Here is a 23,552-nt window from a genome sequence, read left to right on the forward strand (position 1 = left end):
ACTTTTTGCCCCTTTTCTTAGTATCATGGATTGTCATAATCGTTATAATCAAATCCCCTCAACTCTGGGATCAACCTAGTGAATCTCCTCTGCACTCCCTCCAGTGCCAATATGTCCTTTCTCAGGTAAGGAGACCAAAACTGAACACAATACTCCAGATGCGGCCTCACCAACACCCTATACAATTGCAGAATAACCTCACTAGTCTTGAACTCCATCCCTCTAGCAATGAAAGACAAAACTCGATTAACCTTCTTAATCACCTGTTGCACCTGCACACCAACTTTTTGCGACTCGTGCACCAGCACACCCAGGTCCCTCTGCACAGCAGCATGTTTTAACATCTTACCGTTTAAATAATAATCCATTCTGCTGTTATTCCTCCCAAAATGGATAGCCTCACACTTGGCAACATTGAATTCCATCTGCCAGACCCTAGCCCATTCACCTAACCTATCCAAATCCTTCTGCAGACTTCCGGTATCCTCTGCACTTTTTGCTTTACCACTCATCTTCGTGTCGTCTGCAAACTTTGACACATTGCACTTGGTCCCCAACTCCAAATCGTTATCGTTTGTAATTTTAAATAAAAATGTCCAACCTTTAATTTAACAGGTCCCAGGTTTGAGCCCGGCTCTGGGTCACTGTCCGGTGGAGTTTGCATATTCTCCCTGGGTTTGCGTGGGTTTCACCCCACAACACAAAGATGTGCACGGTAGTTGGATTGGCCACACTAAATTGCCCCTTAATTGGAAAAAATGAATTGGGTACTCTAAATTTATTTTAAAAATCGAAAGGGGTGGATACGACAGGTCTTTCATTCAGGTTTCAATGGTAGGGCCAGAGGTGCAGCGATATAAATAAATAAACGTGTTCCGTTTCCTGCCTCTAAGATTTTGGCCAACCCCAACAGCAGACACGGTATTGTCTGTGGCTCCCTGGTGGGCACCCCACTGGTTGTGGTTATGTTTAATATTTACACCTCGAACTGGGAGGATACAAATTTTATTAATACCCTGGTGGCCTCCCTCCCAGATTTAGACTCACATCAATTCATTTTGCGTGGGAACCCGAACTGTGTCTTGGACCCTAGATTGGATCGTTTCAAGCCCGAATCTCTTGCTCCATCGGGGTGGCCTAGTCTTTCATGGAGCAGATTTGGGGGGGGGGGGGATTTAGATTCCTGGTGTATCTTGTATCCAAGTGATAAAGATTTTTTTTTCCTCCGTATGTTCATCAGAGATATTCACGGATGACTTCCGGTTGCGGCTATGGGGAGCTAAGTCGCACGTTTGGCAGCTCCCGCTGGAAACTGACTTTTGGGCTCCTTTTAGGGTCCCCAAATGGTACTTTTCCGACAATTCCGAGTGTGGGAAGGGGACAGCAATATTCCCCCGGCACTGTATGGATTGGACCAGGAGCGGAGCGGTGAAAAAAGTGGAATTGGAGCAGAGAAAGATGCGAGGGAGGAAGACCAAGATGGCGGCGGGTGGAGAGCAGGCAGTTTGGGCGCAGTGGTCACAGGAGCAGCAGGAGTTTCTCCAGCGCTGCTTCACGGAGCTGAAGGCAGAGCTGCTGGAGCCGATGAAGGCGTCAATTGACAAGCTTGAGACTCAGGCTGCCCAAGGGGCGGCGATCCGGAATTTCCGGCAAAAAGTCTCTGAGAATGAGGACGAGAGCTTGGGCCTGGCGGTGAAGGTGGAGGCGCACGAGGCGCTCCATAAGAAATGGCAGGCGAAGTTCGAGGACATGGAGAACCAGTCGAGAAGAAAGAATCTGCGGATTCTGGTACTCCCGGAGGGGCTGGAAGGATCGGATGTCGGAACCTATGTGGTCACCATGTTGAACACGCTGATGGGCACGGGGGCCTTCCAGGGGCCCCTGGAGCTGGAGGGGGCCCATCCAGTGCTGGCAAGGAGGCCCAAGCCCAGCGAGCTGCCACGGGCGGTGCTGGTGCGGTTCCACCATTTCGTGGACAGAGAATGTGTCTTAAGGTGGTGTTATAACCTGCCTACTTACCATTGGCTGGGGACGAATGACAATCCCACAATCCTGTGAAAGTATGAGCTTCCCCAATGTGGGGGGCGGAGAAACCATTAGTAAACTCCTAGTATAAATAAAGCTGGCCAGTTCAGGAACCAGCAGGAAGGAGTGTGCAGCAAGGGAAGTTGCTGCTGCTGTTGTTATTGTAAATAAATGTTATTACTTTGTATCCTTAAAACTCATGCTGGATTCTTCGTGGCCCTCACAAAACTGGCGACGAAGGTTAAAGTGAATAGCTGTCTACACTGCTGAAGCCACCTCCCTGGATTTTTGTTGGATACAGGTTGGAAGTTGTTTTCTATTATACCATGCCTCTGTACGGACGTTTGGATGTTTTTGATGTTGCGCTGGAAAGCTGGAACCAGTACACACAATGGATGCGTTACTATTTCCGGGCAAACAATATCACCGAAAACGAGCACCAGGTGGTCATATTGCTCACCGCCTGCGGCCCGCATACGTTTGGGGTGATTAGGAGCCTTACGTACCCAGCTGCGCCGGACACCAAAACGTTTGATGAACTTGGGAATAAAGTGGGGCAACATTTTAACCCAACCCCGTCCACGATAGTCCTGCGTTACCGGTTTAATACCGCTGAGAGGACCCCTGGAGAATCCCTTGCCGACTTTCTATCCAGGCTACGCAGGATTGCGGAGTACTGTGACTATGGTGAGACCTTGTCAGAAATGTTAAGCGACCGTTTGGTTTGCGGTATTAACACAGAGAAAGTTGTTAGCTGAGCCAACGTTGACTTTTCAACAGGCCATTCAAATAGTATTGTCCCGAGAGAGCGCAGAACGAGGCGTGCAGGAGCTACAGGGAATGGAAGTGCATGCCTTGGGGCGCAACCCCTTCCGTCCGAAAACGTCCCCCCGCACTCCTGCGGTACCTTGGGCGAGGCAACGTCCGGACCGACGCCAGTGGCCATCGGACATTCCTCCCCGAAGGGAGCCTTCTCCAGAACCAATGGATGAGGAGCCATGTCCGTGTCAGACTTGTAGGCGCCGACCCCGTCGCGGACGGCGGTCCTGGGGGCGACAGAGGCGCCGTCGTTCCGACGGAAACTGGGAACAGCCCAGGGGCCGTAACTGGGACCAGCCCAGGGGCCGTACCTTCCATGTGGATGAACCTGCGGCGACTACTCCTGAGGACGTGGAGACGGAGGACGACTGCCTGCAGCTGCATTGTGTGGCAGCTCCCCGTGTGGCCCCCATTAAGGTGACAGTATGGGTCAATGGTCACCCGCTTGAGATGGAGTTGGACACTGGCGCAGCGGTCTCCGTGATCGCCCAGAGGACATTCGACCGCATCAAGCAGGGTATACAGACCCTTGCATTAACCGACTCACAGGCCAGGTTGGCAACCTACACGGGGGAACCACTGGACATTGCAGGAACTACAATGACCCCTGTTGTTTATGGACGTCAGGAGGGGCGTTTCCCACTTATCGTGGTGCGCGGCCATGGGCCCAGCCTGTTGGGTCGGGACTGGTTGCGCCATTTGCAGTTGCAATGGCAGCACATCCTCCAAACAGTTTCTGAAGGGTTGACTGAGGTGCTAGGACGATACCCAGATGTATTCCAGCCTGGTTTGGGGAAAATAAAAGGGGCCGTAGCCCGTATCCAAGTCGAACCAGGAGCCACGCCGCGCTATTTCCGGGCGCGCCCGGTGCCTTACGCCTTGCTCGAGAAGGTAGAAGGGGAGCTCACTCGTTTAGAGAGTTTGGGTATTATCAGGCCCGTCTGTTTTGCTGACTGGGCAGCACCAATTGTACCTGTAATGAAGCCAGATGCCACAGTTCGCTTGTGTGGCGACTATACACTTACAGTGAATACGGCTTCACGACTCGACCGATATCCAATGCCTCGCATAGAGGATCTCTACACGAAGCTTGCAGGTGGACTCGCGTTCACAAAATTAGATATGAGTCACGCCTATCTGCAGTTGGAGCTGGACCCTGCCTCCCGACCATATGTAACGATTAATACACACCGGGGCCTGTATGAATATACATGGTTGCACTTTGGAGTATCCTCTGCCTGTGCTATTTTTCAACGTGTTATGGAGGGCATTTTGAGAGGTTTACCACGTGTTGCTGTCTACTTAGATGACCTTTTGATTACAGGGACGTCGGAGCAGGAACATTTGGAAAATCTGGAGGCTGTCCTTAGACGCTTTTCGGTGGCTGGAGTCCGCTTACGTCACACAAAGTGCGTATTTCAGGCAAAGGAAGTAGTCTACCCGGGTTAACGGGTGGACCGCGAAGGTTTGTACCCCGTCGCAGAGAAGGTGCGTGCAATTCAACATGCCCCCGCCCCGACTGACACTTCGCATCTTCGTTCTTTTCTCGGTCTCGTAAACTATTACGGGAAGTTCCTCCCCAATCTGGCAACTACGCTGGCCCCGTTGCACTTTCTGCTAATGAAAAATCACACCTGGATTTGGGGTCAGCCGCAAGAAACCGCTTTCCGGCGGGTAAAGCAACAATTGTCGTCGTCTGAGTTACTAACCCACAATGATCCTGGAAAGCCTTTGCTCGTCACATGTGATGCATCCCCGTATGGTATTGGGGCCGTCCTGTCCCGCAAGATGGAGAACGAGGCCGAACGACCGAAAGCTTTCGCCTCCCGCACATTGACTGCAGCGGAGAAAAAGTACGCGCAGATCGAGAAGGAGGGCCTGGCAGTGGTTTTTGCGGTGAAACACTTCCACCAGTATGTGTATGGCCGCCATTTCACTATCGTGACTGATCATAAGCCTCTGCTGGGACTTTTCAGAGAGGATAAGCCAATACCGCCCATTGCTTCCACACGGATCCAGCGCTGGGCTTTGTTGCTTGCTGCATACGAGTATTCTCTGGAGCACAAACCAAGAACGCAGATAGCAAATGCCGATGCACTGAGCCGATTGCCTTTATCGACCGGCCCCATGTCGACCCCCACGACCGGTGAGGTGGTTGCAACCCTAAATTTTATGGACACCTTGCCTGTTACGGCATCACAGATCCGTGAGTGGACCCAGCTGGAGCCAGTCCTGTCAAAGGTTCGGCACATAGTCCTGTATGGTGGGCATCATAGACAGCTCCCAGGCGAGTTGCAGGCATTTTCCTCCAAGCTGTCAGAATTCAGTGTGGAAGACGGCATCCTCTTGTGGGGGATGCGTGTGATTGTCCCGGAAAAAGGCCAGGAGCTGATACTAAGAGACTTGCACAATGGGCATCTAGGTGTGACCAAAATGAAAATGTTGACCCGGTGTTATGTCTGGTGGTCAGGCCTCGATACCGACATTGAGAAGATGGCCCAAAACTGCTCCATTTGCCAGGAGCATCAGAAGCTCACTGAGAATCACTGGGAATGGCCAGGGCGGCCTTGGGCACGCTTGCATGCAGATTTCGCAGGCCCTTTTCAAGGATCCATGTTCCTTCTATTAATTGACGCCCAGTCTAAATGGCTAGAGGTGCATAAGATGCAGGGGACAACGTCCTGCGCAACAATTGAAAAGATGTGTTTGTCGTTTAGTACGCATGGCCTCCCCGAGGTGCTGGTCACGGATAACGGCACTCCATTCACGAGTGAGGAGTTTGCGAGGTACACGAAGATGAACGGCATACGCCATATCCGCACTGCCCCATACCACCCGGCTTCAAATGGGTTGGCAGAGCGCGCAGTGCAGACATTCAAAAGAGGCCTAAAGAAGCAGTCTTCCGGATCAACGGACACGAGACTGGCTCGCTTTTTGGTTACGTATAGGACCACCCCCCATGCGGTGACTGGGGTAGCTCCCGCAGAACTCCTAATGGGCCGGAGACTTCGCTCCCGCCTTAGTATGGTTTTCCCGGACATTGGCGCAAAAGTACGCCGCACACAAGAACGGCAGGGACAGGGATTTTCTCGGCATCGGCCGATTCGGCAGTTTGCGCCCGGTGACCCAGTGTTCGTTCGGAATTTTGCTGGTGGTGCCCAATGGGTTCCTGGTGTAATGTTTCGCCAAACGGGCCCTATATCTTACCAGGTGCAAGCCCAGGGTCGTCTCCAGCGCAACCATGTGGACCACTTTCGGTCCAGAAGACCATCCCCTCAAAAAATTCCTCGCCCCCGGAGCTCATTTCTACAGCCGCAGAGACCAGAGACAAGGGAAGGGAGTTCTCACAATCTTCCACTGGTGCCTCACTCGAAGCCTGCGCAGGTCGTTACGGAACCGAATGGAGATAGAGACGCTGACATGACAGAGGCAGCAGACTCTGAGTCCGAGATGGAGACATAGGATGCATCAGAGGGGGAATCCTCGGGTCCACGGGCCGTGGATGTACAACCGTTGCGCCGTTCATCACGGAAGCGCCGGTCTCCGTCTCGTTACACGCCGCCTGATCCAGCGCCGCGTGCAAATGGTGTCCGGCCTGCGGCCAAACGAGTCTGACGCCCTCCTTCGCCAGGTCTTCGGTGGATTCCTTGGACTTTGGGGGGGAGGGATGTTATAACCTGCCTACTTACCATTGGCTGGGGACGAATGACAATCCCACAATCTTGTGGGAGTATGAGCTTCCCCAATGAGGGGGGCGGAGAAACCATTAGTAAACTCCTCGTATAAATAAAGCTGGCCAGTTCAGGAACCAGCAGGAAGGAGTATGCAGCAAGGGAAGTTGCTGCTGCTGTTATATATATATGTTATTGTAAATAAATGTTATTACTTTGTATCCTTAAAACTCGTGCTGGATTCTTCGTGGCCCTCACAAAAGGTGGGCCAAGAAAGAGCGGAGCAGCAGGTGGGAGAATGCAGAGGTCTGGATTTATCAGGACTGGAGCGCGGAGGTGGCTAAAAAGAGGGCCGGGTACAATCGGGCTAAGGCGGTGCTGCATCGGAGAGGGGTGAAGTTCGGCATGTTGTAGTCGGCGCGACTGTGGGTCACCTACAGGGACCGTCACCATTACTTCGAGACGCCGGAGGAGGCGTGGACCTTTAGTCGGGCCGCAAAATTTGACTCGGATTGAGGGCTGGGGACAAGGCGATGCTGAAGGGGGATGGTTGGGACTGTTGTGTTGTGTTTTGGGGGGATTGTGCGGTTGGTTGGGCAAGGTTTCTTCTCTGTCTGTCGGGTGGGTTCGAGGGGGGGGGGGGGGGGGGGGGGGCAGGTAAAAGCCTGTGGGCGTCGGTGGCTGGAAATGGAGGTGGGGCCCTGCATTGGGGGGTGGGGGGGTGGGGGAAGGAGGAAAGAGAGAGCCGGGGGAATTGGGGCTGGGCCTGAAAAAGGAGCTGCGCCAGAGAAGGCGGGGTCGAGTGGGTGGAAAGCACAGGCTTTTTCCCGTGCTAAGGGTGGAAAGGGGCAGGGTCAGTGCTGGAAAGCACGGGCTTTTTCCCGCGCTGAGCATGGAAGGGGGAGGGGAGGGTCCGAAGGGGGAGGGGAGACTCCCACATTGGGGGGGGGGTCGATGGAGCGGCCAGGGTCAGCAGGTGTCGGCTGACTCACGGGAGTGCAATGGGAGGAGCAATGCTGCGAGGGGGAGATCTAGCTGGGGGGGGTTGCTGCTGGAATGGCCAAGGGGGAGCTGGAGTCTGTAGAGGAGGAGGAGGGGGGGGTCTGCCGCTGGGGGGGAACAGGAAGTGCGGGGGGCACGGGCACGTGGCTTGCCTAGAAAGGGTTATGGCTAATCGGCGGGCAGCCCCCTGATACAGCTGATAACTTGGAATGCAAGAGGCCTGAACGGGCCGGTCAAACGGGCCCGTGTGTTCGCGCACTGAATGGGCTGAAGGCAGATGTGGTCATGCTCCAGGAAACGCATCTGCGGGTGGCAGATCCGGTAAGGCTAAGAAAGGGGTGGGTAGGGCAGGTGTTCCATTCGGGGCTGGATGCAAAAAATCGGGGGGGGGGGGGCGATTTTGGTGGGGAGGCGGGTGTCGTTTGAGGCGTTGTGCATCATGGAAGACAATGGAGGTAGGTATGTGATGGTGAGTGGTAAGCTGCAGGGGGTGCGGGTGGTCTTGGTAAATGTATACGCCCCGAATTGGAACGATGTGGGGTTCATGCAGCGCATGTTGGGCCGGATCCCGTACTTGGAGACAGGGGGCTTGATAATCGGAGGGGGACTTCAACACGGTGCTGGATCCGGCATTGGATCGCTCTAGGTCTGGGATGGGCCGGCCAAGGTGCTGAGGGGGTTTATGGGCCAGATGGGAGGAGTGGATCCGTGGAGGTTTGCGAGGCCGGGGGCCAGGGAATTCTCATTCTTCTCCCATGTTCATAAGGACTACTCTCGGATTGACTTTTTTGTAATGAGCAGGGTGTTGATTCCGAGGGTGGAGGACACGGAGTATTCAGCGATAGCCATCTCTGACCATGCCCTGCATTGGGTGGACCTCGAGCTGGGGGAGGAGAGGGACCAGCGCCCGCTGTTGTGCTTGGAGGTGGAGTTGTTGGCGGACGAGGAGATGAGCAGGCGGGTCCGGGGGTGTATAGAAAGGTACCTGGAGGCCAATGATAATGGGAAGGTGCAGGTAGGGGTGGTCTGGGAGGCGCTGAAGGGGGTGATCAGGGGTGAGTTGATCTCCATTAGGGCCCAGAGTGGGAAAGGAGAGGAGAGAGGGAGAGGCTAGTGGGGGAGATGGTAAGGGTGGATAGGAGGTATTCAGAGGCACCCGAGGAGGGACTACTCAAGGAGCGACGAAGCCTCCAGGCCGAGTTCAACCTGTTGACCACCAGGAAGGCGGAGGTGCAGTGGAGGAAGGCGCAAGGGGCGGTGTACGAGTACGGAGAGAAGGCAAGCCGGATGCTGGCACACCAGCTTCGGAAGCGGGAGGCAGCGAGGGAGATCGGGGGAGTTAGGGATGGAGGGGGGAGCACGGTGCGAAGTGCGGTGGGTATTAATGGGGTTTTACGAGGGACTGTATCGGTCTGAGCCCCATCGGAGGAGGGGGAGATGGGTCGCTTTCTGGACTGGCTGAGGTTCCTGAGGGTAGAGGAGGGGCAGGTGGCAGGGCTGGGGTGCCGGTTGGGTTGGAGGAACTGGTCAAGGGCTAGGGCGCTGATTTCTCGAATTCTGAAGCGGGACAAGGACCCTGTACAGTGCGGATCGTATGGGCCGACTTCACTCCTTAATGTGGATGCGAAACTGCGAGCAGAGGTATTGGCCATGAGGATTGAGGACTGTGTTCCGGGGGTCATACACTAGGATCAGACGGGTTTTGTGAAAGGGAGGCAGTTGAACACCAACGTACGGAGGCTCCCGAATGTAATTATGATGCCAGCGGTGGAGGGGGAGGCAGAGATAGTGGCGGCTATGGACGCGGAGAAGGCCTTTGATAGGGTGGAGTGGGGGTACCTGTGGGAGGTGTTGAGGTGGTTTGGCTTCGGGGAGGGGTTCGTCAGCTCGGTGACGTTGCTGTACGAGGCCCCGGTGGCGAGTGTGACCACGAACAGGAGGAGGTCGGAATATTTCCGGCTATACCAAGGGACGAGGCAGGGGGGTCCTCTATCCCCCCTGCTCTTTGCGCTGGCGATTGAGCCCCTGGCCATGGCTTTGAGGGAGTCTAGGAACTGGAGGGGGTTGGTGCGGGGGACACCGGGTATCGTTGTATGCGGACGATCTGCTATTGTATGTGGCGGACCCGGTGGGGGGAGTGCCGGAGGTGATGCGGATCCTTAGGGAGTTTGGGGATTTCTCCGGGTATAAGCTCAACATGGGGAAGAGCGAGCTGTTCATGGTGCACCAGGGAGACTAGGAAAGGGGTATTGGTGAGCTTCCGCTAAAAAGGGCAGAAAGAAGTTTTAGATACCTGGGGGTTCAGGTGGCTAGGAGCTGGGGGGCCCTGCATAAGCTCAACTTAACGAGGCTGGTGGAGCAAATGGAGGAGGACTTCAAAAGGTGGGATATGCTGCCGCTCTCCCTGGCGGGTAGGGTGCAGTCGGTTAAAATGACGGTGCTCCCGAGGATTTTGATTTTGTTTCAGTGCCTCCCCATCCTGATCCCCAAGGCCTTCTTTAAGCGGGTTAACAGGATTATTATGGGGTTCGTATGGGCGAAGAAGACCCCGAGGTTGGGAAGGGTGTCCTTGGAGCGGAGCAGGGACAGGGGGGGGGGGGGGGTTAGCGTTGCCAAACTTATGTGGGTACTATTGGGTTGCCAATGTGGCGATGATACGCAAGTGGGTAATGGAGGGGGAGGGGGCGGCGTGGAAGAGGCTGGAGATGGCGTCCTGTGTGGGCACGAGCCTGGGGCCACTGGTGACGGCACCGCTGCCGCTTCTTCCGACGAGGTACACCACGAGCCCGGTGGTAGCGGCGACCCTCAAAATCTGGGGGCAATGAAGACACCACAGGGGGGAGATGGGGGCTTCGGTGTGGTCCCCGATACGGGAGAACCATCGGTTTGTCACGGGGAAAATGGTTGGGGGGTTCCCGAGTTGGCACAGGGCAGGTATTAGGAAGATGGGGGGGGCCTGTTCATAGATGGGAAGTTTGTGAGCCTTGGCGAGCTGGAGGAGAAATTCGGGCTCCCCCCGAGAATGCTTTCAGATATATGCAGGTAAGGGTGTTCGTTAGGCAACAGGTGGTGGCGTTTCCGCTGCTGCTGGCGCGCAGGGTCCAGGACAGGGTGGGATCTCGTCAACTTATCAGGTGATGCAGGAGGAGGAGGAGGCTTCGGCGGAGGAGTTAAAAGGTAAGTGGAAGGAGCTGGGGGAGGAGATCGACGAGGGTATGTGGGTGGATGCCCTGGGAAGGGTAAACTCTTCCTCGTCTTGCGCGAGACTCAGCCTGATACAATTTAAGGTGCTGCACAGGACGCACATGACCGGGGCAAGGCTAAGCCGTTTTTTTGGGAGTGAGGGCAGATGTGCGAGGTGTTCGGGGAGCCCAGCAAACCACACCTACATGTTCTAGGCAGTTCCAGCGTTGGAGGAGTTCTGGAGGGGGGTAGCGAGTACGGTGTCAAGGGTAGTGAATTCCAGGGTTAGGCCCAGCTGGGGGCTCGCAATAATTGGGGTGTCGGACAAGCCGGGAGTGTAGTAGGCGAAAGAGGCCGGTATTCTGGCCTTTGCGTCCCTGGTAGCCCGACGAAGGATTCTGTTTCAGTGGAAGGATGCGAGGCCCCCCAAGCGTGGAATTCTGGATTAACAACATGGCAGGGTTTATTAAATTGGAGAAGGTGAAATTTGCCTTAAGGGGGTCTGTGCAAGGGTTCTTCAGGCAGTGGCAGCCGTTCCTAGACTTCCTGGTGGAGCGTTAGGAGATGGTCAGCAGCAGCAACCCGGAAGAGGGGGGGGGGGGTTGTGTCTGGTAGGGGGTGCACTATTGTTTACTATTTAACATTTATCTGTCTATTTATTCATTTTTGTTCTTGTTGTTTTATCATTTGTGTAAAGGGGGGGGTTTCTATTTTTCTGTTGTGATAATCTGTGAAAATTTTTGAATACAAATTATTTTTTTTTTTTTTTACAAAAACAGATATTCGCGGTTTGATTTTTCTTCTTGTAGATAGGTCTCTCCTTCCTTCAGTGTTGGCGGCTGAGTACTTAGCGACTGTTATTTTGGACCATGCCCTGCACTTTGTTGATTTGCCACTAGAATCTGGCTCCTCCCAAAGTCCATCATGGAGAATAGACACAACACATGAAAGTTCAGTTAGGGCGCTCGAGAGTTACAAGTTAGCTAGGAAGGACCTAAAGAGAGAGCTAAGAAGAGCCAGGAGGGGACATGAGAAGTCTTTGGCAGGTAGGATCAAGGATAACCCTAAAGCTTTCCATAGATATGTCAGGAATAAAAGAATGACTAGGGTAAGAGTAGGGCCGGTCAAGGACAGTAGTGGGAAGTTGTGCTTGGAGTCCGAGGAGATAGGAGAGGTGCTAAATGAATATTTTTCATCAGTATTCACACAGGAAAAAGACAATGTTGTTGAGGAGAATACGGAGATTCAGGCTACTAGACTAGAAGGGCTTGAGGTTCATAAGGAGGAGGTGTTAGTAATTCTGGAAAGTGTGAAAACAGATAAGTCCCCTGGGCCGGATGGGATTCGTCGGGAAGCTAGGGAGGAGATTGCTGAGCCTTTGGCTTTGATCTTTAAGTCATCTTTGTCTACAGGGATAGTGCCAGAAGACTGGAGGATAGCAAATGTTGTCCCCTTGTTCAAGAAGGGGACTAGAGACAACCCCGGTAACTATAGACCAGTGAGCCTTACTTCTGTTGTGGGCAAAATCTTGGAAAGGTTTATAAGAGATAGGATGTATAATCATCTGGAAAGGAATAATTTGATTTGAGATAGTCAACACGGTTTTGTGAAGGGTAGGTCGTGCCTCACAAACCTTATTGAGTTCTTTGAGAAGGTGACCAAACAGGTGGATGAGGGTAAAACAGTTGATGTGGTGTATATGGATTTTAGTAAAGCATTTGATAAGGTTCACCACGGTAGGCTACTGCAGAAAATACGGAGGCATGGGATTCAGGGTGATTTAGCAGTTTGGATCAGAAATTGGCTAGCTGGAAGACGACCAAGGGTGGAGGTTGATGGGAAATGTTCAGACTGGAGTCTAGTTACTAGTGGTGTACCACAAGGATCTCTTTTGGGGCCATTGCTGTTTGTCATTTTTATAAATGACCTGGAGGGCGTAGAAGGATGGGTGAGTAAATTTGCAGATGACACTAAAGTCGGTGGAGTTGTGGACAGTGCGGAAGGATGTTACAAGTTACAAAGGGACATAGATAAGCTGCAGCCCTGGGCTGAGTGGTGGCAAATGGAGTTTAATGCAGAAAAGTGTGAGGTGATTCATTTTGGAAGGAATAACAGGAAGGCAGAGTACTGGGCTAATGGTAAGATTCTTGGCAGTGTGGATGAGCAGAGAGATCTTGGTGTCCCATGTACATAGATCCCTGAAAGTTGCCACCCAGGTTGAGAGGGTTGTTAAGAAGGCATACGGTGTGTTAGCTTTTATTGGTAATGGGATTGAGTTTCGGAGCCATGAGGTCATGTTGCAGCTGTACAAAACTCTGGTGCGGCCACATTTGGAGTATTGCGTGCAATTCTGGTCGCCGCATTATAGGAAGGCTGTGGAAGCATTGGAAAGGGTGCAGAGGAGATTTACCAGAATGTTGCCTAGTATGGAGGGAAGATCTTATGAGGAAAGGCTGAGGGACTTGAGGCTGTTTTCATTAGAGAGAAGAAGGTGAAGAGGTGACTTAATTGAGGTATTCAAGATGATCAGAGGATTGGATAGGGTGGACAGTGAGAGCCTTTTTCCTCAGATGCTGATGTCTAGCACGAGGGGACATAGCTTTAAATTGAGGGGAGATAGATATAAGACAGATGTCAGAGGTAAGTTCTTTACTCAGAGAGTAGTAAGGGCGTGGAATGCCCTGCCTGCAACAGTAGTGGACTCGCCAACACGAAGGGCATTCAAATGGTCATTGGATAGACACATGGACGATAAGGGAATAGTGTAGATGGGTTTTAGAGTTGTTTCACAGGTCGGTGCAACATAGAGGGCTGAAGGGCCTGTACTGCGCTGTAATGTTCTATGTTCTATTAGTGACTAAGACATTTTGTGAGCGTATGCCCACTGCCATAGAAGACTTTATAAAATTTAACAAAAAAAAGAGTCAATATCACCTTCCACCTCTGGGGGTTCCTCAAGGTGGTCCTGAGGGGAGGGGGGGGGGGGGGGGAATGGTCTTCTATAAAGCACATTTGGCAAGGATAGCAAGGGTGGAGCAGCAGAGGCTGGTGGATTCCATTCTTGTGGTGGACCACCAGTACTCACTTGATCCTACCCAGGAGTTGCTGACAAGAAGGAAAAAGCTGCAAACACAGTTCGAATTACTGTCGGCTGGCATGGCGGTAAGAAAGTTGTGACACTCAAGGGGCATGTGCTATGAATATGGGGAGAAGGCCACTCGTCTTTTGGCTCACCAACTTAAATGGCAGGCTGCCTCCCTGGAGATCACAGAAATATGCAATTCGAGCAGTAACCTCGTTTTCACCCCTCCTCAGGTTACCGCAACTTTTGAATCGTTCTATCGTGATCTTTAAAGATCAGAACCTCCGGCAGATGGATCAGCCATGTCTGACGTTTTGGATGGCCTAACCATCCCAACGGTTGAGGTGGAGCGGAGCAGTGAGGTGGAGCGGAGCTGTGAGTTGGAATCACCGTTAAACCCTGATGAAATTTTGAAATGCATTGGATTCATACAAGCTGGCAAAGTGCCTTGTCCAGAGGGCATCCAAACTGAATTTTATCAAAAGTTCTCGGAGCAGCTCGTGCCTTTAATTCTGGATATGTTTAATCACTCCTTATCCTGCGGTTCGTTGACCTCAACCCTCACACAGGCCTTTGCCTCTTTGATTCTGAAGAAGGACAAAGACCCAACAGAGTGTGGATCGTACCGGCCTAACTCACTGTTGACCGCAGAGATCAAGTTATTTGCCACGGTGTTGGTGCTTCAGCGAGAGCCTTGCCTCCCAAAGGTAATCTCAGAAGATCAGACCGGCTTTGTGAAGAGTCAATAATTGTCGGCCAATATACACAGCCTGTTAAATTGTGTCCTTCTGCCCTGCTCGGTGCCCAAACAGACGTGATTGTTTCTCTGGATGCCGAATAGGCATTTGATAAAATGAAGTGGGAGTATCTATTTGTGAATCTTGGGTGGCTTGGTTTTGGCTACAAATTTATTTCTTGGATTTGGCTATTGTATAAGGCCCCCACTGCAGGTGTTCGTCCTGAACTCTGGTTATTTTCCATTGAACAAGGGCACTAGGCAGGGCTGTCCGCTGCCCCTGCTCATGTTTGCTTTGACAATAGAGCCACTTGCTATCGCGCTGAGGTCCTCTGTTAATTGGGGGCGGATAAATCAGGGGAGGGGTGTCCCTTTACACGGATGACCTACTTCTCCATATTACAGACCCAGTACCTCCATGGATGACATAGTAAAGCTGCTTAGCATTTTTCTCATCTTTTCTGGGTTAAAGCTGAACTTTGACAAAGGTGAATGTTTCCCTGAAAATCCCTTGGAGAAAAGCCCAACTGGGGACGTTATAGTTTTGCCTTGCCAAAACTGCACCATTGCCTTTTTCTTCAATTCGAATTTCCTCTAATTCAGTGGTGGTCTACACCTTGAGAATTTGGAAGCAGTTTGGGCAACATTTCAAACTCCTTTTCTGGACTTTGTTAGCCCCCATTTGCAATATCTACCATTTCCTACCAACTGGTTTGGATTCAATGCTTAAGTTTTGGGAGGGGAAAGGTCTGGAGAAGTTTGGGGACCTGTTCGTGGAGGGGAGGTTTTCAACCTTTAAGGAGTAAAGCTGCAAAAGTCCAACTGCTTGGTTCCAGTCTTCACGGGTATTTTCAAATTCATGACTTTTTGTGCAAAACAGAGGGGTCTATTACTTCAGACGTATATGGCCATATCCTTACAATGGATTCTGTTCCGTTGAGTGATACGAGGATGAAATGGGAGCGCGAATTGGGTCACATTCTTAATAGTGAGGTATGGAGTGAGGCCCTTCACAGGGTCAACTCCAACTCCCCATCTTCACGTGCCCGGCGGAGTCTGATTCAATTCAAGGTTTTGCATAGGACACACCTGACCAGAGCTAAGACAATTAGAGGATAAATGTGAGCACTGCTCTCGGGGGCCAGCTAACCACATGATCTGGTCCTGTCCCAAATTCATAAACATCTAGGCTTCTTTCGTTAAACCACATCGGAGATACTCCGTGTAGATTTGGATCCATGCCCATTGGTGCCAATGTTTGGGGTGTCAGATTGGCCGGTGCTCGAGTCTAGGGTGCAAACAGACGCAAAGGCGAGGACGTCGTTGATAGCCCGGAGGCAAATTCTGCGTGGATGAAGGTTTCCTACTCCACCTAGTGCCTCGACTTGGCTGAGTGACCTCATGTCATTTCTGCATTTGGAGAAGGTCAAGTACACCATCAGGGGGTCGGTGGAGAGGTTCTACCCAAGATGGCAAGCATTCATTTTCTTTTTTTTAAGGAGTTAGTCACTGTCAACTGTTAGGAGGTTGAGGTTAGTTTTTGTGTCAACATTAGTTTTTGCATCAAAATTAATTAGATGCTATGTGTGTTTTAGCTTTTAAGTTTTTCTCTTCCATTTTGCTATGATTGTTTCAGGTTGTTTTGATTAATAAAGAAAAATTTTAATATGCTCTCCAGGTATCCAGCAACAGTGATGTCATCAATCAGGGTAAGCAGAAACACTGACAAATTCTCAGACAGCAAACCAGAAAGCAAAATTCACCAATTATCCCTGCATTTTTTATATAATTTTAAATACAGAGCAAAATACAGATTGGGACATACATTTTAATGCTGAAATATCAAACAAACTTTTGAAAATTACAAAGCCATGAAATCAATGGAAAAAACTGATATTATAAAAATATTAAATTAGTTTGCCAGGGCCAGTGAGGTTCAATAACAAGGTGTATCTCACAATGTAAAAGGTAAAGTCCTTGTCAGTTCAGTGATTTCTAATTAATTTCCATCTGTGGAGATTTCAGGTGTACTGATAGAATGTTTGGGTTCTAGGAGTTTCTGTTGGTTTTAGAGTAATAATGATAAATGCTGACAATTTTGCGGTTTTAACTACCACAAAATCCAGGCTAATATCTCTAATGGGCGAGTCATCATTAATAGGTAGCCCGACAAAAATTAGTTGGGTATGCACTACATTAGTATCAACAACTGCTAGATAGCAGGCTAGATGTCAGTGATCATTAAAATGTTATGCAGGCATCTTTCAAAAACGTTTCATGCAGGACCATTACAATCAAGAAGGAAAGCATCTTTCGCCTAATGAATGTCAGCTGGATTCAAAACAGACTGCAAACGATAGTTCCTTAATTCTACGGTTTCAGTGCAAAGTTTTTAAGGAAGTCAAGAGCTCAACTTAAATACTGTGCTAATTAGAGATTTAGTTGAATCTTGCCATGTTCACAGCAACATCAAGAAAATTCAGTAAGATTTCAGACTGACTGTTGTCACAACAATTTAATACTATAACTGACTCAGCAAGGACAACACAATTTGCATTTCACATTAATGTAAAAGATCTTATCAGAACTTTAACACAATCACAGCTACAAAACAAAACATTCATTTTTTAAAAATAAATATGGTATAGAAGCAAAATTCATTTTCCCAGTGCAATTTTTCCATTTTGCCCAATTTTCAAAATCAAAAAATAAATTCCACGCCTCCCTTATTAACATGATAAGACTTCTGGTGGCGGACATGAGCTGATCCAGTCGCACACAAGGAGGGAGTTGGTTTCTCCTACAAAGTGCAATGTCGGTGGGTTACAACACCCGGCAAACGTCGAGTAAAGCCTTGGCTTCAAGAGGTGGAGGATCCGTGTGGCGCAGGGGTATGGCAGAGTCGGGAGATTCGTCATCGCCTACCCCACTGCCTGTGGAGCAGTTAATAGAGTTCATCAAGGTGAAGTTTAGGCACCATTGGCAAGAGATGCAAGGGGACTTGTCCAAGGTGATTTGAGGGAGCAGTAGTTCTTCATGGGACTTTGGAACGGGTGGAGAAATGGAGTCGCAAAGTGCGACGATCCAGCAGGTGGAAATGGTGGTATCTGACCACAGTGACTCGGTTGTGTTGTTGGAGGCAGAGGTGCAGGTGCTGGGAAAGGTCTGCAAGATGTTTAAGGCAAATCAGATCAGGAGAAACGGCCCAGTAAGCAGAACTTAGGAATCATGGGACTGCTCGTGCGGGTAGGGGGAACGAGTGCCATAGACTACCTGTCGAGAATGCTCGCGAAGCTGCTCGAGCAGTGGTCTTCGAGAAATCCCTAGAGGTGGATCAGGCCCACCGATCGCTGTGACAAAGGCAGCCGCCACGGGCGGTGATCGTCCAGATGCATAGGTTTCAAGAAAAGGAGAGGATTTAGAGGTGGGTGAAATCAACGCAAAGCTGTAGTTCAGAGGGTCAGCGGATTTAGATCTACCAAAACATTGGGGCCGACCTTGTTAGCCCATCAGTCAAGTCGACAGGCGGGAGATAGCGCAGGCAAGGGATGGGGGAGGAGGATTGGCAACGATGCCGGAGAAAATTAACGAGGCATTCGAGGCCTCCTGTACTGTGGGACTGTACAGGTTCGAGCCCCGATGGGAGGAAGCGGAAATGGGGCACTATTTAGATGGGTGGGTTGATATTCCCAGAGGTGGAGAGGGGGGAGGGTCAGGGATTGCAGGCGCCATTGGGACTGCAGGGGACAATGGAGTGCATCGAGTTGATGAAGTCAGGGAAGGCACCGGGGCCCGGTGGCTTTCTGATTGTATTTTATAAACAACTAGGCAGCATTGACGCCCCATCTCCTAGGGATGTATAATGATTGATTGGTTGGTGCAGGGGGAGTTGCCGGCCATGGTGACTCAGGCATTGATCTCTTTAATCCCAACTAAGGACGGAGTGTGGGTCTTGTAGGCACACGTTGCATAATTTCAAAACAGGAATTAGATATAGCTCTTGAGGCTAATGAGAGAGAGAGAGAGGTATAGCTCTTGAGGCTAAAGAGAGAGAGAAAGGAGAGAGAGAGGGGGGAGAGAGAGGGGGGGAGAGAAAGGGGGGAGAGAGAGGGGGGGGAAGAGAGGGGGGGAAGAGAGGGGGGGGAAGAGAGGGGGGGGAGAGAGGGGGGGAGAGAGGGGGGAGAGAGGGGGGGAGAGAGGGGGGAGAGAGGGGGGGAGAGAGGGGGGGAGAGAGGGGGGGAGAGAGGGGGGGAGAGAGGGGGGGAGAGAGGGGGGGAGAGAGGGGGGGAGAGAGGGGGGGAGAGAGGGGGAGAGAGAGGGGGAGAGAGAGGGGGAGAGAGAGGGGGAGAGAGAGGGGGAGAGAGAGGGGGAGAGAGAGGGGGGGAGAGAGGGGGGGAGAGAGGGGGGAGAGAGGGGGGGAGAGAGGGGGGGAGAGAGGGGGGGAGAGAGGGGGGGAGAGAGGGGGGGAGAGAGGGGGGGAGAGAGGGGGGGAGAGAGGGGGGGAGAGAGGGGGGGAGAGAGGGGGGGAGAGAGGGGGGGAGAGAGGGGGGGAGAGAGGGGGGGAGAGAGGGGGGGAGAGAGGGGAGGGGGGGGGAGAGAGGGGGGGGGAGAGAGAAAGAGAGATCAGGGCAGTGAACTTGATGATTAGCCGTGATCATAATGAATGGCAGAGCAGGCTCAAAGGGCCGAAATGCCTCCTCGTGCGTAAGGTGATGGCGAGGAGGTGTGCATGCCAGAGGTTGTCGCTAAGAATCAAAGATACGTTTTGTTAAGGGGCGGCAGTTGTCTAGCAATATTAGGTGACTGTTGAATGTGGTAGTGACTCCATCTAAGGGAAAAGCGCCACAAGTTATATCAGTAGACAGCCCTGGCAATTCTGGAAAGCGAAGTCCCTGTGCACTACAATGTTTTCACTGTACCACAACCTCCACTAGATAGCCTACATGACCGTCAGCAAGGGCAACCAGTTCTTCAAATACAAAGGTTAATGAAATTTGTCAATATCTAACTTCTCAAGCAACTGGTTTGGAATAAAGATATATTTTATTCACATTGCTTACATCCACAAAATGAGTAATCATAAAATCAGTCTGAAATTGAGTGTGCAGTAAAATGCAGCATGCTAACCTTCAACTATGTAAAAAATAATCAAACATATTTGCTCACTTTCCACAAAATTAAAGCATCAAATGCAAGAGTTATTGGAGACAGATAATTACATACAGAACACCAGAATCTCAATTATTTACCTATTTCCATTACGTGCCAATGGTGGGAATATCCTGCAAATATAGCAGAGAATGGGGATCTCTCATTTTGCTGATTTCCAGTGTCCAATTGTTATTGGGAGTATTTTCTCATATTGTACTAATACAGTACTCTTAACCCTTCCTACACAGCACATACATGTTCAGTTCCAGAAACCACCCCGGCCGCCAATCTAACAGACTTGAACAATGCAGATTCAACAATTTTACCCAATCAAGACTAACTGCAATTTGTGTAGAAGTCAGTAAATATTTCAATAGCTGGGTAATATGGAATTTCTGCAGTTTGTAGGATTTGATTTGGTTCACACAAATTTTGTTAATATAGCAGATCTCACACATATCGAAGGACATGCTGTGGCACAACAATGAGGTGCTTGTGTCATGTATACAAAGCCATTTGTAGTGACTGATGAATTCAAATTTAATTTTGTTTTCTAGGACATTTGCTGCTTTAGGGATTGAATGCCATAACTGACCATTATTCTGAGAAATACTAGACAAGCAGTCTTTATTTAATTTTTAGTTGATTCCGGTGATGTTCCACCAAAGACAAAATGCACTATTTACTTCAAGCAGAAGTAGAAGGTGGATCTGTTGGAGATGGAGGTGAGATTGAAAGAGAAGTGTGAAAAAGGAATGTGGGTATGCAAAGGAGGACAGGGTGGCAAGGAGAGTAGAGTACAAGTGTAGAAGGATGGAGGGCAAGATTCAATCCAATGTTTCTTCCTAGCCCCATTTCCAGTGATTAAAAGAGGAAGATGATAGGATAAGGGAGCAAAAATGGGAAAATTAATGCAGTAAATACTGCTTCCCATCTTAACAGGCTTACAGTAGTAGCGGCATGTCAAATTAGCCAGAATTGGGCAAGGAAAAATGGTAGAAGTACCCACATTTTCAACTTGAAACACAAGCAGACTAGAAACTCCAGTTAGACTATTTTACAAGGGACATATCCACGGCAACAGCAAAACAGAAACTTGTATACCTCACACAAAAGCAGATGCATTGCCCTAAATAAACAGATTTAACTAATGTCCAGATTTTATCTTATTGTACGTATGCGTGTATTTGCAACTAAAGAACGATAAATATTTTACTCACCATTGAAATGCATTATAATGGAAGTAGACAAGACCAAGGCCATATAAAAAGGCAGCATTCTATGGGGAGAAAAATTTTAACAATGTAATGAAGTCAACAAACTCCAGTTTTCGCTTTATGATTTGTTGCAACAGACCAACACTATCATATATGGATCAACTTATTCATTTGATTTCTCTATGTAGAATCTACATGCAAAATAATTATATAACAGTGTCACTGCATTTCAAACGAGCAGCAAATGCAGCATTTTGAGAAGTTATATCGTGCATTAGGTCAACATTAGGCAACTCACCGGAAAGTTGCAAGTATATAGCATAATTAGCATCCCAGTGTTCCATATAGCCATGATCAGACAAAAATAAATGATAAGCCAAAAGGGATATGAAAAGGATGACTTAAAATTCATTTATAAAAAGAAATGCTTTAAGGAAAGCCTTCAAGGATGATGGGAAGGTGAAGAGGATTTAGGGAGACAACCACTAATTATGGGGGACAGGCAGATGAAGATGCAATGGCAATAAGGGAGTGATGCATAACAAAACAGAATAAGAGAGTTTCCTGCGGACTGTAGACGTAAGGCTTCAAAACCAAAATCAGAATGTTAAATTGGATAACTAGAGCCAATGCTTCTCACCCAGGATGTGAATGAGGTAGACGTCATGACAGTTAAAATATTGCAAACAATTTAGTTTACAGAATGTGAAAGCATTAGGATAATCGAGCTTGAAGGGTAACAAAAGCATGAGTGAGAGAATTTAGTGGCACACAGAACTGAAGCAGGGGCACAGGAAAGCAAAGAATGTGGAGGTAGTCTTTGACGAAATGGATATAGTCAGAAGCTCAGCTTGTGGTCAAACAGGACTGCAAAATAACATCCTGGAGCAGCGGTCAGGCAGAGAGATTAAATGCGAGGCCAGTGTACAGAGTTTCTGTCAAGAGTCAAAGACAATGGCAAAACCTCAATAGGGAAATTCAAATATGTTGTTGTAGAAAGAGGGACACAGATTTTCAAGGCAATACAGTCAAGGAGGGTGCTGATGACAGACCATTTGGAGGAGCAAGAAATATTTGCGATCTGAGCTTGGATAGAGAAGCTGGCATTGGGGGAATGCAGCAGCTCTGGTCTCATTCTTTCGGACAAAGTCCATGAGCTCCCCAAGCTTCTTGTTTGAGGAAAGGGTAGGTTTTATGCAGATGGCTGATCTTCGAATGGAAAGGCCAGGATCGGCCTTAGTATTGAACAAACTTAGCAAGAGAGTGTGATATCTGATGACATTTAATTTGGCCCAACCAGATCTGGTGATGGATAGCTAAACTAGTTGCACGATATGCTCAAGTTTGCACCTCCATTGTACATGAGCAAGAATGAAGGCAAATCAGCTAAACTGACAAGGATAGCAGGAGATGGCGTAAAAATAAAAAAAATCAATGGTTGAGCAGACTGACCACTCCAAAAATATTGTGGTTAATGGCAGGTCAAAGGATGGGCAGCTGGGAATTTCAAAATGCAATTCGAAGTCACTTGATGAGCGATCTTTTCCAGCAGTCGATGCAAAAGGAAATGGGGTGTGGGTGGTAATAAATAAAAATAAGTCATTGGAGATGACCCTATGCTTAAGACCCTGGGAGTAAAGCAGTTGCACGAGATACAATGTTGAGAGGGTGGAAGTAAAAATGGGTAGGAGAGTTCACATGGAGGAATGGGTTCAGAGAAAGCAGCAAAATTAGAGAAGGGGGCAAAGAAGACCAGCAATCGTGATTAAAATCACCGTTCAAAGTCGCTTAGTACTGAAGCGGAGGGAGAAATGGAGGGACAATATGAGAATCATAATAGATAATGGGGACAAAGGACATCATGAAAGCTGGGTAGTGATGAGGGTAGCTCCAGTTATCAAACCTCAAGGAGGAAAGCAAGTGTTGAATGGAAGCCAAAAATGATCAATTAAATGACTGGGCAAAAGGGGATGGAAGAGGGAGGATATAAAGATTGAACAGATATTTCAATAAGGAGTAGGGAAGCAATGGGGTGAGCTGCAGTTAAGGAGGAATGTTTTGAGTAGCCAAACGAGTAGAGGATGTGATGGATCAATGGAGAATGAAGCAAAATGCATTGAAAGTGAGTCACAAATTTCTCAGCGTCAGGAACCCAGGTTCGATTGCGACCTCGAGTGACTGCATGGAGTTTGCACATTCTTCCTGTGTCTTTGTGGGTTTCCTCTGGGTGCTCCAGTGTCTTCCCTCAGTCCAAAGATGTGCAGGTCAGGTGGATTGGCAATGCTAAATTTCCCGTCAAGTGTCCAAAGGTTAGGTGAGCTTGCGGGATAGGACGGGGGATTGGGTCTAGGTACGGTGCTCTTTCAGAGTCGATGCAGACTTGATGGGCGGAATGGCTTCCTTCTACACTCTATGGATTCTACAATGATTTTAACTGGCATAAAAGGTCACAAAGAAAGAACCAAAGTGAGTTATGGCGAGAGAGATGAACATTGGCATGAGGGCAACTGGGAGAATGAGAGCAGGCAGATATACAAGTGGGGATGAGACACTAGATACAGACAAATCTAATTTAATTTTCCTTTCAAACAGAATAAATGGAGAATCCAGAAATCAATTCCCCAAAACGGAGGTAATAATCTCACATTACTAAAAAAGGTAGAATG

General features: G+C 49.5%; 1 protein-coding gene across 4 annotated transcripts in view; it reads right to left on the minus strand.

Annotated features, from left to right (window-relative positions):
* Positions 1–23,552, minus strand: part of kdm6a (lysine (K)-specific demethylase 6A) — a 444,294-nt gene that overhangs the window by 305,189 nt on the left and 115,553 nt on the right. For all 4 annotated transcript variants that reach the window (XM_072513832.1, XM_072513833.1, XM_072513835.1 and 1 more), the window contains one exon: positions 20,890–20,948. In XM_072513832.1, coding sequence (XP_072369933.1) covers positions 20,890–20,948 — 59 coding nt within the window. The remainder of the gene's footprint in view (positions 1–20,889; positions 20,949–23,552) is intronic.

Source organism: Scyliorhinus torazame, chromosome 8, assembly GCF_047496885.1.
Source record: "Scyliorhinus torazame isolate Kashiwa2021f chromosome 8, sScyTor2.1, whole genome shotgun sequence".
Lineage (NCBI taxonomy): Eukaryota > Metazoa > Chordata > Chondrichthyes > Carcharhiniformes > Scyliorhinidae > Scyliorhinus > Scyliorhinus torazame.